At 43.9% G+C, this 18,336-nt stretch overlaps 1 protein-coding gene across 2 annotated transcripts in view; it reads right to left on the bottom strand.

Annotated features, from left to right (window-relative positions):
- Positions 1 to 11,470: 11,470 nt before the first annotated feature.
- LOC143298778 (maltase 2-like) overlaps positions 11,471 to 18,336 on the bottom strand; it is a 23,344-nt gene continuing 16,478 nt past the window's right edge. Inside the window, exons 6-11 of one of the 2 annotated variants that reach the window (XM_076611730.1) lie at positions 18,162 to 18,284; positions 17,244 to 17,359; positions 15,803 to 15,986; positions 14,572 to 14,757; positions 13,507 to 13,641; positions 11,471 to 11,972 (exon numbers count right to left, since the gene is read on the bottom strand). In XM_076611730.1, coding sequence (XP_076467845.1) covers positions 11,484 to 11,972; positions 13,507 to 13,641; positions 14,572 to 14,757; positions 15,803 to 15,986; positions 17,244 to 17,359; positions 18,162 to 18,284 — 1,233 coding nt within the window. In that variant the 3' untranslated portion in view covers positions 11,471 to 11,483. Of the gene's footprint in view, positions 11,973 to 13,506; positions 13,699 to 14,571; positions 14,758 to 15,802; positions 15,987 to 17,243; positions 17,360 to 18,161; positions 18,285 to 18,336 lie in introns of those variants that run through there. The other variant, XM_076611732.1, reaches the window with a different exon arrangement.

Genomic DNA, 18,336 nt, shown 5'->3' with positions numbered 1-18,336 from the left:
ATCTTTCAAAGCATTCGTTCTATTAATGTACTATAAAGTCTCTGCCTCTCTCTCTCTTTCTCTCTCTCTCTTTCTCTGTCTGTCTGTCTCTGTCTCTCTGTCTCTCTCTCTCTTTGTTCCTGTCTGTCTCTGTCTCTGTCTGTCTCTGTCTCTTTCTCTCTCCACCCATGTGTTGTCACTCTGTCACTCTCTTTTGTCTCTCGTTCTACCTCTCTCTTTCTTTTCTTTCTCTGACTCTATCTGTCCCTCTCTCTACATCTTTCTCTCTCTTTCTCTCCCCTCTGTCTCTCTCTCTCCCTCACTCCTCCCTGTCTCTGTCTCTCTGTCTCTGTCTGTCTATCTATGTCTCTGTCTGTCTGTCTGTCTGTCTCCCTCGCTCCCCCCTGTCTCTGTCTCTGTCTGCCTCTCTCTGTCTCTGTCTCTCTTTCACTCCTCCCTGTCTCTGTCTCTCTCTCTCTTCTCTCTCTCTCTCTTCCTCACTCACTCCTCCCTGCCTGTGTGTGTGTGTTTCTCTCTCTGTGTCTCTGTCTCTCTTTCCCTCACTTACTCCTCCCTCTGTGTGTGTGTGTGTGTGTGTGTGTGTGTGTGTGTGCGTGTGTGCGTGTGTGTGTTCCCACAAGTTCACTGTCAAGTTCCTGGATTCCATGTTCGCTTGTCTTGTATCTGTCTTCTGTTTTTTATGATATGTGCCGTCCTTTTAAGACGATCCCTGGTGAATGAAGAACGGCCGGTAATTAAAAAAAAAAAACAACAAAAAAACAGGCACTCTTCTTCGTCTTCTTCGGGCTGTGTCAGTTTATGTTCCCACGGCTCTGGACTTCCACAGATCAATGATGGATGAATCGGCTGTGTGTTTAACTCTCTCCATACGAACGGCGAAAGAGACGACGTTAACAGCGTTTCACCCCAATTACCATCATCAAAATTTTGCAAGTGGAAAGCTCTTATACTGAAGAGGTGATTGTTGACAAAGAATACCACAATTCTGACGACGGAAGCTAAAGGTTGGGTCATTCAGACACCCACAGGACATCCGAGGGGTCTGTGTAGCGGAGAAGAGAGGACTGGTCGTACTGAGTGAGTTAAGCAAGTCTGGTTTGTTTGTTTGTTTGTTTGTTTGTTATTGTTGTTGCTGGGTTTTTTTTGGGGGGGTTGTTTGTTTGTTTGTTTTGTGCACTTAGAGTTGACTTCATCAAGATTTTGCGCCTTATGATTATTATTATTATTATTAGTAGTAGTAGTAGTAGTAGTAGTAGTATTTTTATGTATTTATCTTTTTTTTCTTTTTTTCTTTTTTTTTTTTGTTGTTGTTATTTTATTAATTTTTATTTGTTTGGTTGGTTTTTTTTTCTCAAGACCTGACTAAGCGCGTTGGGTTACGCTGCTGGTCAGGCATCAGCTTGGCAGATGTGGTGCAGCGTATATGGATTTGACCGAACGCAGTGACGCCTCCTTGAGCTACTGATACTGATACTGATACTGATACTGTACTTCCACTGGGGTCTCTTTCTATGAACCTATACTATGCTGTGTTTGAACAGGTCTATGTTTCCCCTTAAGTATCTGTTTCTATGAACCTATGCCATTCAATAATGCTCCTTATTTTTCAGTGTCCGGCTACTACGACAGGAGAGACGTTGGGAGGGTAGGGATATCATCCTCTTACATCAATCAGAACATGGGATATGCATGTGTATGTGTATGTATATATAATACAATATAACATAATATATATATATATATATATATATATATGATATATAGATATATATGCATACACACATGCAAACACACACACACACACACACATATATATATATATATATATATACATACATAATTACACACACACACACACACACACACACACACACACACACACACATACATATAAAAAATTATATATATATAATGTCATATATATATATATATATATAGAGAGAGAGAGAGAGAGAGAGAGATATGTAGATGTGTGATGTTCTGTAACCATTTGAAAGAAAAGGAGAGAATGAGTATGTGTGTGTGTGTGTGTACGTTGGGGAGGTGGGGAGCGCGCGGGGGTGTGGGGGTGGAGCGGGATTTCGAGGGTGTGGGTAGGGGCGGCATAAGGCGGGGGGGGGGGGTGGGGGGGGGCTGAAGGAGAAGAAGAAGAAGAAAGCGGGCCCTAAGCTCTCCGATCTGATGTGAAATATGAAACATCAGCAGCAGCTGTGCTCATTATCGGCTTTATCTCCCCTCTTCTGCTTCACCAAACCCTCCCGCCCCCCAACCCCTCCCCCTCAGGAAGATTCATTATGATCTTCAGGGGTCCATGACCTTACGTTCACTCTCACCCATCCTTGCTTATTCCTTTTTAGTTCCATATTGTATATATATATATATATATATCTGTGTGTGTGTGTGTGTGTGTGTGTGTGTGTGTGTGTGTGTGTGTGTGTGTGTGTGTGTGTGTGCAAAGTACAGTTGATAATGGTGTTGATGTGTACATGTGTGTTCCTGTGTGAGAAATAGGGAAGCATGCTTTTAAACTATGCATAAGAACCTGGGCGATTTATGTTCAGATAAGAACATGGGTCATATATATATATATATATATATATATATATATATATATATATATATATATATATATATCTATCTCTCTCTCTCTCTCTCTCTCTCTCTCTATATATATATATATATATATATATATATATATATATATATATATATATATATATATATATACCGATAGGTACGTAGAACAAGATAGATAGACTGACTATATATATATATATATATATATATATATAGATAGATAGATAGATAGATAGATAGACAGGTACGTAGTTCGACAGATGCATAGATACGTAGGCATCGATAGATAGATAGATAGATAGATAGATAGATAGATAGATAGATACGTAGATCAACAGATAGATTGATACGTAGATCGACAGATACATAGATATGTCCAGGGAGGAGGGAGTGGAGTAAGGACAAGATAGTGGAGAAGTTCTTCTCAACCAAAGCACCTGTCAGAGACGTGCAGAGAGGTGGGGGCGGGGTGGGGGAGGGGAGGTGATAGGGCCGGACAGGGGTTGAAGGAACAGAACACACATCCTCTATCTCATATGAAAAAAAAAAATATATATATATATATATATTGAACAGCGGCAGCAGCTGTGCTCATTATCGGTTTATCTCTTGCCGATACCTCGTCTTCTTCTCCCGCTGTACCCCACGGGGAGTTCCATGATGATGTGATGCCCGGGGTCAGTGACCTCACGTTCTCTCTCAACATATATTGCTTCTTTTTTCCTCTCTGCTCTGACATGTATATTGTTGTATTGTATTGTATTGCATTGTATGGTATTGTACTACTCATACAGTAAATTCCGCTATGGTCACTCAGCACGACGTCCCTGTGGGACTGACGGCCAGGCAACAGTTCACTTCAGTGCTGCAGTCCTGCCCCTTCCATGAGGTGTTGAGGAAGAGGCCCTGGCCCAACCCAACAACTCTGGTGACCAGTGACTCGGAAGCTCTACGTAGGGCTGACGAACCTGCTGGGGAACCTGCAGCGTTCAGCTGCCTTCATCGCGGAGACTGAGGGTGTCCATCTGACAGTTTCAGTTTCAGTTTCAGTAGCTCAAGGAGGCGTCACTGCGTTCGGACAAATCCATATACGCTACACCACATCTGCCAAGCAGATGCCTGACCAGCAGCGTAACCCAACGCGCTTAGTCAGGCCCTGAGGAAAAAAAAGGTGAATAAATGATAGATGAGCTTACACAAATAAATAAATAAATAATAAATAATAACTATAATGTAAAAAAAAAAAAAAAAATCTGACAGAACGAGAAGTATTGCATAGTGATGTGGGTTTTTTTCTGTCACACCAGATTGTTCTGAAAAGCACTTCGCTGTAGTGCAACGCCATACTTTTTCTTCTTCTTCTTTTTTTTTTTTTTTTATTTATTAAACCTGTCTTGGGAATGTATTTGTTTTGCAATCAAGGTGGAGTTTTCTACCAAATCTTGCCAGGGACAATCTTTTTGTTGTCGTGGCTTCTTTTACATGTGCTAAGCGCATGACGCATGCTTGGCCTCGGTTTATAGTCTCGGTCAAATGAATAGCTACCGGATCACCTAGTGGAGGAGGAGAAGGGTGTGGGTAAGTAAAGATATTGTTCCGTATTGGGACTCAAACTCGTGCATACTCTTTTCCCAGTCGGGTGCGTTACCACTTGGCCACTACTCCACTATTGCCAAGAATAAAAAGGCAAGGAGGAAGATTGTATAGTGCGTGTTGTTCAGTTGTCATAAGGTCGCAGTGGTGTATCTTCTTCTTCTTCTGCGTTCGTGGGCTGCAACTCCCACGTTCACTCGCATATACGCGAGTGGGCTTTTACGTGTATGACCGTTTTTACCCCGCCATGTAGGCAGCCATACTTCGCTTTCAGGGGTGTGCATGCTGGGTATGTTCTTGTTTCCATAACCCACCGAACGCTGACATGGATTACAGGATCTTTGACGTACGTGTTTGATCTTCTGCTTGCGTATACACACGAAGGTGGTTCAGGCACTAGCAGGCCGGTACATATGTTGACCTGGGAGATCGTAAAAATCTCCATCCTTTACCCACCAGGCGCCGTCACCGTGATTCGAACCCGGGTCCCTCAGACTGAAAGTCCAACGCTTTAACCATTCGGCTATTGCACCCGTCGCAGTGCTGTATCGAATATGAACAGTTTATCAAGTGTGTACTGCATGGCGCATATCAGCACTGCCAGAAAAACAGTGGTGTAGCGAATGTGAACAGTTAAGTTGCGTGCTGAATGGTGCATATTAGCAGTTCCAGAACCACAGTGGTGAAGTGATTATGAACAGTCTATAAAGCGTGTGCTGCATGGTGCATATATTGGTATTTGTATTTCTTTTTATCACAACAGATTTCTCAGTGTGAAATTCGGGCTGCTCTCCCCAAGGAGAGCGCGTCGCTGCACAACAGCACCACCCATTTTTGGGTATTTTTTTCCTGCGTGCAGTTTTACTTGCTTTTCCTATCTAAGTGGATTTTTCTACAGAATTTTGCCAGGGACAATCCTTTTGTTGCCGTGGGTTCTTTTACGTGCGCTAAGTGCATGCTGCACACGGGACCTCGGTTTATCGTCTCATCCGAATGACTAGCGTCCAGACCACCACTCAAGGTCTAGTGGAGGTGGAGAAAATATCGGCAGCTGAGTCGTGATTCGAACCAGCGCGCTCAGATTCTCTCGCTTTCTAGACGGACGCGTTACTTCTAGGCCATCACTCCATATTAGCACTGCCACAGTCACAGTGGTGTGGCGATTATGAACATTCCATGAAGCGCGTGCTGCACGGTCCATATTAGCACTGCCAGAGGGCAGAGTGAACGGCGCATGTTATCACAGCGAGGGGTCGTGCTGAGGGGAGCGTGTGGCCCGTGAACACGCTGTGAGTTATGTGTGCACATTGTTATTGTTGGCTGAATATATATAAAGTACATAAAATTAATTTCTTCTTTTTTTCCCCCTTTGTTTCCCCATTTTGTGTTGGTTTCTTTCTTTCGCGGACACACACACACACACACACACATAGAGAGAGAGAGAGAGAGATTTCCGGTCTCTCTAGTGGCGGGTTGTGTGGAATGCTTGTGTTGTTTTTACTCTCCTTTATTTCTCGGCTTTTTATTTTTCCTTCTTTACTTCTTTTTTGACTCACTTGTGTAAACAAAGTGAGTATGTTTTAACCCGGTGTTCGGTTGTCTGTGTGTGTGTGTGTGTGTGTGTGTGTCTGTGTGTCTGTGTGTCCGTGGTAAACTTTAACATTGACATTTTCTCTGCAACTACTTTGTCAGTTGACACCAAATGTGGCATAAAAATAGGAAAAATTCAGTTCTTTCCAGTCATCTTGTTTAAAACAATATTGCGCCTCTGGGATGGGCACAAAAAAATAAAGAATGAAGCCTAATTATATGCAAACTGCATTTACTGTTATATTTATATTTTTTGTATTCTCTAAACTTGGCACTTTGATCTGATATTCTGACCCAACAACAAGAGCAGTCATTATTATCATTTTTTGTTCAAACAGGAACTTCTTTTGCTAAGCATGGAAGTTTTATTTATTTTGCAAACGTTTTGGTGCAGATAGTAAAAAAGGGAAATTACTCTAATTAATGCTAGGGGAGTTAATTTGCTTTAAACTGATCTTTCTCATCTTAAACATTACATTTTGAAATTATACTCAATACATAAAAAGCTTGGTGGTTTTTTTTTAAGTGTATCACAAGTGAGTCTTGAAGGCTTTGCCTCTCTTGTTTGTTTTGTTTTTTTGTTTTTTTTAACAGCAGATCCATGAATTCTAGCGTGTTTTCTTGACCAAATTGTTTATGTACTTTGTAGCAGATCCATGAATTTTAGCTCTCTTTTTTATGCTAAATTGTGTATGACTTACTTTTATTTGTGAGATCAACCAAATAATCAGCGCGTAAGCCATTTCCACTTTCATGCTCCACTGATGGGCTTTGCGATTCGAATCCAGATGAAGGATGGTGGATAAAGGGTGGATGGTTTACCTACCACTCCTATATTGTGTATAGGGGGTTGGGGAAGTGTTGGGGTGGGGTGGGGGAGTGGGGGGGGGGGCGTGAATAGGATTTCTTACCTTTTTCTGCTTTCTGTTCTGTGAACAACGTATCTTAACTCTCTCCATACGAACGGCGAAAGAGACGACGTTAACAGCGTTTCACCCCAATTACCATCATCAAAATATTGCAAGCGGAAGGCTCTTATACTGAAGAGGTGAATGTTGACAAAGAATACCACAATTCTGACGACGGAAGCTAAAGGTTGGGTCATTCAGACACCCACCGAACATCCGAGGGGTCTGTGCAGAGGAGAAGAGAGGACTGGCCGTACTGAGTGAGTTAAAAATGATGTTTATATTCATTGTAAATTCTTTAAATATATTAATCTCCACGGCGGCTCAAGAAGAAAAATAAATAAATAAATAAAAGAAAGAAAAAAAGGGGGAAACAATGTATGTCTGCAATGACTGTCGCTTATATGCAGTTGGAAAATGTGTATTTTAACATAATTGCAATTGTGTAGCGTCCACCAGCCGTCAAACGAAACAAATGTATTTAATCACATTCCTGAGCACGATATAAGCTGTTAGCTTGTTGTTGCTCCGCTGTCTATCTGTACATGTGTGACATATTTACTGAATAAAATTTTGTTTAAATCAATAGGATTCGCTTTGCTCGTCTGTTTTTTGACCAGGCCATTGGACAGACTATCATCCAGTGGAGTGGTGGCGGCCCAGTGGTAACGCGTCTGACCAGGCATCGAGAGAATCTGGCCGCACAGGATTCGAATCCAATCCCACACTCAGCAGTATTTCCCTATCCCCCCCCAACCCCCCCTCCCCGCCCGCATCCCCTCCCCACCCCCCACCTCCTCTAGTCTTTGAGTGGTGGTCTGGACGCTAGTCATTCGAATGAGACGATAAATCGATGTCCTGGGTGCAGCCGCATGCACTTCGCGCACGTCAAAGAACGCACGGCAAGAAATTGGTAGTCCCTGGTGACATTCTCTAGAAAAAAAAAAAAACTTTGATAGGTAGATGATTTCACTTGCAGGCAGACCACACACACACACACACACACACACACACACACACACACACAAAGAGAAAAATTGGCGCTTCACTATAGAGCCGCGCTGTCTCTGGGGAGAACAGCCCAAATTTAACACAGAGAAATTTGTTGTACAATTTAGACCTTGAGTGGTCGGCTGGGTGCTGGTCTTACGATTGATGCGGGGGGAAAAAAAACTGTGTGCCTTGTACCTCACACACTTTCCGCAAGTAAAACAACCCGCGGCAACAAAAGATGGAGAGAAAAACAATCCAATAGAAAAAGTCACTTTTATATGGAAACAAAATCACTCGCAGACACATTTAAAAAAGTGACGTTGTCATGAGGCAACGCACTCGTCCCGGATAATGCAGCCCGAATTTCACACACAGAAATATGTCGGGACAAAAATCAGAACAGTACAATACAACACATTACAATATACTGCAGTACATTATACTACGATGCGATACGACACTACAAAGTGCAATGCAATGCAATGCAATGCAATACAATGCAATGCAGTGCAATGCAATACAATGCAGTGCAATGCAATGCAATGCGAGACATTCGATCTGGCCAAACCGCTGTCACCTGTGTCTGGTGACGTGACTGATAGTCGGCCAAAGAGAGCAGCTGTTCCCAGTCCATGCATGTACGATACGATTGTCCGTGTGTGTGTGTGTGTGTGTGTGTGTTTGTCTCTGTTTGTCCGTCCGTCTTTTTTTCTTTCTTTTTTTTAGAGAGAGCGAACTTTTTTTTTAAAAAGAACATGTCGTTATTTGTAGTTCCTGTTATCAATAATTGAAAAGGAGCTATCTGTCTCTCTGTCTCAACCTGTCTGCTTGTATGTGTGTGTGTGTGTGTGTGTGTGTGTGTGTGTGTGTGTGTGTGTGTGAATGTGTGTGCAAGAATGTGTATGTGTGTTTGTGAACGAATATGTGTGCATGCGTGTGTGTGTGTGCGTGCGTGTGTGTGTGCGTGTGTGTGCGCGCGAGAATGTTTGTGTTTGTGATCGAATATCTGTGCATGCGTGTGTGCGCGCATGCGTGCGTGCGCGCGCGCGCGCGTGCGTGCGTGTGTGTGTGTGTGTGTGTCTGTCTGTCTATCTGTCTGTCTGTCTGTGGATGACCCAATGGGCCGTGACCCCACCAGACGATGGTAATTGCTTCGTGGTGAAGCCAGACGGGGAAGTAACATCCACCCTGCGGGGGTTACAGGAAATGACGAAGCCACTCTGACAGATTGAATCGTTTCACTGGTGTACGGGTCTCTGAGTGAGTGAATAGTGTGTGTGTGAGAGAGAGAGAGAGAGAGAGAGAGAGAGAGAGAGAGCGTGTGTGTGTGTGTGTGCGTGCGTGCGTGCGTGCGCGCGTGAACGTGTGTTTTCTTTTTTCTTTAATTCGAATATTTATTTATTCATTGATTTAACTATGCATCCCTTTATATTTTTTTTCTGCTTCATTATTATCTTTCCCCCTCAAGACCTGACCTAGTACGCTGGGTTAGGCATCTGGTTAGCAGATGTGGTGTAGCGTATATGGATCAGTCCGAACGAAGTGACGCCTCCTGGAGATTTCATTAGGGAGATAGTGCAGACGCTTTCGTCGGGAACCTTTCGTCGCTTGCAGAGCTACAAAAAAAAAAAAAAAAAAAAAAAAGAAGTCATATGACGTCATAGGCTTTTCTGGGACTGCACTGCCTTTCTTGTGTGTGAATGTGTGTGTGCATGCGTGTGTGTGTGTGTGTGTGTGTGTGCGTGCGTGTTTGTGTATGTGGGTGTGCGTGCGTGCGTGCGTGTGTGTGTGTCTGGTCTTTATGTTTATTTACATTTATTTGCTTAACCGTTTAATTATTTAGTGTCATCATTTCATATATCTATTGATCTTTCTTTCTCCCTCCTGCTTTTTATTTCATTCATTATCTATGTGCTTTGATTATATATCAATTGAGTTGTTTCTGCTTCTGTTTTTTTTTTCATCCTCAACGCCTGACTGAGTACGTTGGGTTATGCTGCTGGTCAGGTATCTGCTGAGCAGATGTAGTGTTGCCTATGAGAATATTGATCCGAACGAAGTGACGCCCCCTTGGGTTGGTGAAGTGATTTCATTCTCTGAAATTGTCCGTGTGCATGTATGTTACGTCACACCTTATTTACATCATGTTATGTGTGTGTTTATACACTATTATTCTGTGTACAACACACCTTGTTTTCTTGATTTTACGTCACAGAGCAGCAGCAGCTCCTCCACATGTTAGGAGTAACTGAACGCAATGATTCTTTTATAAATGAAAAACCACACACACACACAGACACACACACGTGCATACATACACACACGCACACACACACTTGGATGGTCAATTTCGACAATGTGTATTTTTATGATGTGTTCATATTGATATGATGAGTGTCGAAGTCACATGCTTAAATAATTATCATGTTGATTATAATATACTTTGTTCCCTGTGTGCTGTCCAAAACCTTGAGACGAACGACTGGGGGGAAAAAGCACAGTACCCCCCCAACCCCCAATACACACACACACACCACCACCACCACATGGATGTTTTAAGCTAATGACAAAGTGCCAAAGTGTCGCTTATCCCTTACAAGTTTATTTTCCTTCAATCATGTTTTTCCTTTCTGTTCCATTTTATCTGTTTTGCACCATTTTGTTCTGATCTGTACCTACTAAGCTTATGTCACTAGAGCTTTACAGCGAATGACATTAAACATTGCAGTGTTCAGTGTTCTCTCTCTCTATCTGTCTGTCTGTCTGTCTCTCTCTCTCTCTCTCTCTCTCTCTCTCTGTCACACACACACACACACACACACACACACAACAAAACACACACACACACACACACACACACACACACACACACACACACACACACACACACACACGTGATAAGCATACTGGACTTTTAATATGTACAAAAGAGCCCGTAACCATGAGATCATGCAGGAAGGACATTACATAACCAAGCCATTTTAGGAAGTCACAAAATTACACAAACAGTCAAACAGCAAAGGAATGAAGTAAGTCAATACGAATAACATCAAGTAATTTCTTTCCCAAACGTGTGATTATAATAGACAATGACATAATTATCATGAATCATCTACAAAGTTATATGACATTCCCTGGCGATAAAAACAAAGAAATAAAACATCAGGGATTAGAAGACCAAAAAAATAAATAATAATAATAAAAATAAAGCGATTGTGAATCTTTTGCACATTGTATCGAATATAAGTACCATTATTGACATCGTCGTTGTCGTCATTGTTATCAAGATAGTCATCATTATCGAGATGTTCTCGTCATCACGACTAACAGCTGTATTTGGAAAACAAACAATCAAAAAAAAAAACCATGAAGAGCGATTATGCTGATTTTTTTCCCCTCGAACTTCGAAGCGAATTTCATTGGGGTTTTCTTTTCCTCCCTCCCTCTCCCCCCCTTCTTTTACCCTCTCTCTATCTGTCTCTTTTCATCACCCCCCTCTCTCTTCTTGCTCCCCCACTCCCCCTCACTCTCTTTCTCCTCTTCTCATCCACTCTGCCCCCTCCCTCTCTTTCTTACCCCCATCTCTCTATCTCTAACACCCCCCTCTCTCTCCTCCCCCCCACTCTCTTTCTCCTCTTCCCCTCCCCCCCTTCTCTCTCTCTCTCGCCCCCTCCCCCTTCCCTCCCCCCCCAGGCCAACCCCCCTCTCACACTCTTTGCATTCCCCCCCTCTCTCCCCCCGCCCCCCCCCCCCCCTCTCTCTCTCTCTCTCTCTATCACCAACAGCCAATTTCTTCATCTCTTTTTTTCTTCTTTTTTTTTTTCACACCAACTTAAACACGATCCCATCCCCAGAAGCGAGCTCTAACTCCTGGAGAGACATCTCCAAGCCCTTGACCACTGCACCACACCCGTCCCCGCCCCCGCCCCCGCTCCCGCCGCCCATCACAGCACCGCACGTGGCTGCCACGACCACACCCTTCCCGCAATTTACGGGGCTGCCTGAATAATCGTTCTTGCTGCTCTGGGGCCCGAAATTGAGGACCACCAGGTAGCGCTCTTTTTCGTCTTCTTCCTCCTCGCCGCGGTCACCATCAACTTTCTTCTCCGCGTCGGCGCCTTTGTTTTGCTGGTGGTGGTCGTGGTGGTGGGTGGTGGGGCTGGAGACGGGGAGTTCTCTGACGTAGGAGAGGACGTTGTGGTCAGTGAGAGAGAAGAGAAGGCGACCTCTCTGGAAGGCGGGGCGCTGTCTGAGTGAGGCGAGGGCGGAATAGAGTTGGACTGGGGTCTGTTGGGGGCTGTCCCGCTGAGTCTGCGTGATATTTTGTTTGTTTTTTCTATATATATATATATATATTTTAATAAACGAAGTTTATCATTCGCTCAAGGACAGTTCAGTACCTCAATAAAACGTACTAAAAATAATAAAATAAAATAAAATAAAATAAAATAATAAAAACAGTGAGCACAAACCATCAACTCTTATGAAGCGTACTCGTACTCTTGCTGTGGTGTGGTGTGGTGTGGTGTGGGTGTGGCGTTGTGCTGTGCTGTATTCATTGCACTGCATTGCATTACGGTTGTTGTTTTTTTGTTTGGTTGGTTGATTTTTTTTGTTGTTGTTGTTGTTGTCACAACAGATTTGTCAGTGTGAAATTTGGACTGCTCTCCGCTGGGGAGAGCGCGTCGCCACAGTACAGCGCCACCCACGTTTCTTCCCTGTTCTTTCTCTCTGCAAGTGTATTTGTTTTACAACCGAAACTGAATCTTGCCACATAATTTTGTCAGAGACAACCCTTTTGTTGCCGTGGGTTCTGTCACGTGCGCTTGGTGCATGCTATACTCGAGACTTCGGTTCATCGGATCATTTGAATGACTAGCGTCTATACCACCACTCAAGGTTTCGTGCATGGGAAGAACATTATGGCGAGTGGTGGTTCAATTCCGTACCCTCAGATTCTCTCGTTTCTTAAGGAGATACGTTACCACAAGGTTTTCAGTTCCTTTTTTTCAAGGAGGCATCATTGCGTCATTGTACGCTGCACCACATCTGCTAAGCAGAAGTCTGACAAGCCGCAAAATACAAGGCACTTGGTCAGGCATTAAATGCATGCACATACACATGTGCACTTATCAGACTGAAAAAAAACAAACTACAGCACAAAAACATTGAGCACAACACACAAACGCGCACACTCACACACACACATACTCACACACGCACACACACACACACACACACACACACACACACACACACACACAAACGTACACACACACACACACACATACACACGCACACACACATACACACACACTCACACACACACACACACACACACGCACGAACACACACATACCCAAGCGCGCGCGCGCATACACACACACACACACACACACACACACACACACACGCAGAGTAAAAACAAAATTTTTTTTTAAAGTTGTGATGGGTTGGGAGGGGTGGTATGGGGTGGATTGGTGGCACAGTTGTGGTATACGTTAGGGCAGGTGCACAGCTATCCAATCCAATCCAATCCAATCCAATATAATACAGTCTACCCAAACCCCTGTCTCCTGTGTCTAGTGACGCCACTGATGGTCTGCAAAACAGGACAGTTGTTCCCAGCTCATGTATATATAATAGTCCGCGCGCGCGCACGCTGTGTGTGTGTGTGTGTGTGTGTGTGTGTGTGTGTGTGTGTGTGTGTGTGTGCGTGTGGGTGTATTCATGTGTGTGAGTGCGTGCGTGTGCGTCTGTGTCTGTGTACCTTGAAGAAGACTCCGCAAACTTATAAAAAAAATAAATTTAAAAAAATCCTGCCGATCCACAACCAACAACTGACCTTGACATTGCGCATGGTGTGGTCGGGATGCACTGGTAACCATGGCGACGACCCCGTAGTGAACCCGGCGTGCTTGCTGCTGTCCCACTGCATGGGGGATCGACAGGGGTCCCGTGAAAACTCCCGGTACCGCTCCTACAGCATCATCATCGGCGTTGTCGTTGTCTTCATCATCAGCATCAGCATCATCATCTTGACCACCACCATCATCATCATCACATCGTCCTCACCACCACCATCATCATCATAATCATCATCATCATCATCACCATCATCATCATCATCACATCGTCCTCACCACCATCACCATCATCATCATCACATCGTCCTCACTACCGTCATCATCATCATCGTCACATCGTCCTCACTACCGTCATCATCATCATCACATCGTCCTCACCACCATCATCATCATCATCACATCGTCCTCACCACCATCATCATCATCACATCGTCCTCACCACCATCATCATCATCATCACATCGTCTTCACCACCATCATCACCATCATCATCATCACATCGTCCTCACCACCACCACCATCGTCATATCATCACATCGTCCTCACGACCATCATCATCATCATCACATCGTCCTCACCACCATCATCATCATCATCACATCATTACATCGTCCTCACCACCATCATCATCATCATCACATCGTCCTCACCACCACCATCATCATCATCACATCGTCCTCACCACCATCATCATCATCACATCCTCCTCACCACCATCATCATCATCACATCGTCCTCACCACCACCATCATCATCATCACATCCTCCTCACCACCACCACCATCATCATCATCATCTCATCGTCCTCACCACCATCATCATCAACTAACAACACCATCACTACTAATGCCACCACCACCACTATCAATAATAACAACAACGACAAGACAGTCACCACCACCACCACCGCCACCACCACCAACAACAACATTTACTACTACTACTGCTACTACATCAATTATCGCCACCACCACGGACAAACAAACGAAACAGTAACGAACCAACCATAACTGACCGACCCAACCACCCTATACAAGACTCACGGATCCATAATTCCTGCCCCACGGGTCTTGGGTCTGCTCAAAGGTGACCTCAATAGACCCCATGGCCAACTCCTCCCCGTAGTAGGTGCAGGGGGTTCCCCTGAGGGTCAGCAGCAGCATGTTGAGGGCATCGCTGTACTGCTCCCCGAACTTGCTGCTCACCCGCTCTCTGTCGTGGTTCCCGATCTGCGAGGACAGGGGTTGGAGTTTGTGTCGATGTGGGAGGAAATGTTTGAACAAGTTGAATTTGTGGAGTGATGGCCTGGAGGTAACGCGTCCGCCTAGGAAGCGAGAGAATCTGAGCGCGCTGGTTCGAATCACGGCTCAGCCGCCGATATTTTCTCCCCCACCACTAGACCTTGAGTGGTGGTCTGGACGATAAATCGAGGTCCCGTGTGCAGCATGCACTCAGCGCACGTAAAAGAACCCAAAGCAACAAAAGGGTTCTTCTTGGCAAAATTCTGTAGAAAATCCACTTCGATAGGAAAAACAAATAAAAGTGCACGCAGGAAAAAATACAAAAAAATGGGTGGCGCTGTAGTACACTGATATTTAAGCCACATTTACAACGACAATATAATACTACTTACAACAAACAACATAGCTATCTCCGCTTATAATACACTGACAATCGTTAAGTTTGGTGCAGTCTTTTATTTGCTTGTTTTTTGTTGTTGTTTTTCTTATATCTATATTCGCCATACCCCTAAAAGGGATGAAAGCATGAAATTAAGTTTCAAACTTATAACGTTTTGATTGTGAAACTGCATGAATGAATAAGTTAGTCAACATTAAGCTGCAGGCAGCATGTGCATTTTTCAGTACCAGACGTCAGTACAAGCAGTGCTGAATTCGCTTCGAACATTCAACTGTTTGTACGCTTGGAGTTGCATGGAAAATATTTTGCAAAACAGTTTATACTCTCTCTCTCTCTCTTTATCTATCTATCTATCTACCTATCTATACACACATAGATAAATAAATAAATATATGTATGTATATATGTATATATAATATACATATATATATTGTGTGTGTATGTGTACATCTCTCTCTCTCTCTCTCTCTCTCTCTCTATATATATATATATATATATATATATATATATACATATTCACACACACACACACACACACACACACACGCATTATATGTATGGTATATATATATATATATATATATCTTTTATTTTCAGTTGCATACTTATCCACTTTCACTTTGAGTTACACACCACAAAAGTTGGCCAGCCATGTTCAGGAAGGTTGTCATATTCCTTCTGGATGAGTGCCCTGATGCTGGTCCCCGAGAGTGGAGCCTTGAGCTCGTCCACCATGTCATGGTTGAACGGGTTGCTGCCGTAGTCATAGAAACGGTTCCGTGTCTCCGGGAGGTCATAGGTCTCTACCACCATGAACCTGCATGGTAGAGAGACGCCATGGAAAGAAACGTCAGCTTCGGGTTATAAGTCCCACAGTCATTTACAGCCACAGGGGCAATGATTCCATGTTCACTGTGTCTATGACTCGGCATAGGAAGGCAGGGCCGGCAGGGCCCAGTCATCTCCTTCCGCTGAAAAGAAAGAGAAATACCCGTAGGTGCTGGGGAGGACCCAGAGAATGACTGTCTCCACCCGCCCTTGAAACAATCCTGCACCACCCTTGGAGGCCTGCGCTGTGTTCACGATGGGTGCAGGCACGCACAGGACGCTTCTGGGTGGAGTGAAGAAAAAAACAGAATAAACCGTCTTCCCTGAGGACGCAACACCTCCTGGCCAAAACGGGCCCCAGAACCCTCCTTGTATCTGGTGCATACTGTACCCGGAAGTCCAACGCCCACTCCATTCTGCTATGCTGCCTTCTCTTTTACCAAGAACATCTTAAAACCGCAGCAAAAACAAAAGACAGAAAACACACCAAAACATTAACAAGCGCAGGCAAACAAAACGGAACGTAACGTAAGTGTTTTCACATCTCCTAAAGCCGTTGCTAATGTTTTCCCATCCGCAGCACATATGTTACCCACATGAATATCACTTACAAAACAACCAACCAAAACTAAATAACATAGAATGCGTGGCTCACATAGTTAATCCTCCACTTATGAAATCGAAACTATTTATCGCTAAAAATACAAACATTTCTTTTTTTTTCTTTCTTTGACGTTTGTTTCTTTCTTTCGTTGTGCAAATTTGTCAAGTCATACAGCATAGTCAAAATTGTTTCCTCAATCAGATGAACAAAACCAACAAATCACATTTAAAAGCTGAAATTAATAACAACAACTGCTACTGCAAGTCTTTATTGTCCTGTTTGATGACCTAAAAAGCATCCTTCGTCACCTCTGCTGAAATCAAGACAGATGAAACAATTCTAAATGATAATACATAAGAGATACATCACCACAGTCCACAGGAATACGTTCAATCCAAAACATTCATCTTCATCATCATCATCTTCTTCTTCTGCTTCTTCTTCATTTCTTCTTCTTCTTCGTCGTCATCGTCTTTTTCTTCTTCTTCCTCTTCTCCTTCTGCGTGTTGTGGGATAGAACTCCCTCGTTCACTGGTATGTACATATGATTATATTACGTGCATGGATGTGTTTTTTTACCTCGCCATGCAGGCAGCCATACTCCTTTTTCGGGGAGTATAAAACATGTTAAAAGCGAGTTACCTGGGTTGTCCGTCTTTTCTTTCCACTTCGTCCATGATGGCTTTCCATCCACGCACCAAGTCTCCGATCTCCGGCTGACCCCTGGTGTATATGTGCTGCAGGTATTCAAACTGAAACTGTGTGGGAAGTCAAAGATCACTTTTCACGCATAAAGAAAGAGAGAGAGAGAGAGAGAAACACACACACACAGACACACAAACACCACAAACGCACGCGCGCTGTATATTATCTTTCTTTTTCTCTCTGCCCCTTTACCACCACCTACACCCATTCTGTGTGTGTGTGTGTGTGTGTGTGTGTGTGTGTGTGTGTGTGTGTGTGTATGTGTGTGTGTGTGTGTGCGTGCGCGTGTGTCTGTCTGTCTGTCTGTGTGTTTCTGTGTCTGTGTCTGTGTCTGTGTGCCTGTGTGTTTCTGTGTATTTGTGTTTTTTCTGTGTTTGTGTTTGTGTGCGTGTGAATGTAAGAAAGTACGAACATAAATCGAAAATCATACACAAACATTGAATATCAATACAAAAACTTGTGCATACTCACACATGCACGCACTGCGCACACACACACATGCATGCACGCACGCACACACACACACTCTCTCTCTCTCTCACACACACACACACACACACACACACACACACACACACACACACACACATTTGAACAGAAGCAGCATATTACATGTGGATGGGGCTGATGACTAAATTTTCAGGTAGATGTTGGTAGAAAGAAAAAAAAAAAATATATATATATATACATAAAAACGAACGACCTCCCAAACAGACAAAAACTGAGGAGGGGGATAGAAAAGGCAGTGACAAGAGACACACCAGAGAGAGCGAGAGAGAGAGAGACCAACAGGGGTTCAAATCCCCCAACACTGTCAACAGGCATGAGGGTGGAACCCAAGCCCAACACACTCACAGGCGGCACGCCAGGCTGGTGGGAGCGGGGTTCGTCCTGCAGATGTTCTGCCTCAAACAGCTGCTCGACGGCATCCACCCGTAACCCGTCCACCCCGCGCTCCAGCCAGAACCTCACCACCTTCTGCAAAACGAAGAACACGACTACTACTACTACTACTTCTTCTTATTATTAT

The sequence above is a fragment of the Babylonia areolata genome, chromosome 24 (genome assembly GCF_041734735.1).
Source record: "Babylonia areolata isolate BAREFJ2019XMU chromosome 24, ASM4173473v1, whole genome shotgun sequence".
NCBI classification, from domain to species: Eukaryota; Metazoa; Mollusca; class Gastropoda; order Neogastropoda; family Buccinidae; genus Babylonia; species Babylonia areolata.
This window is presented reverse-complemented; position numbering and strand designations above follow the sequence as displayed.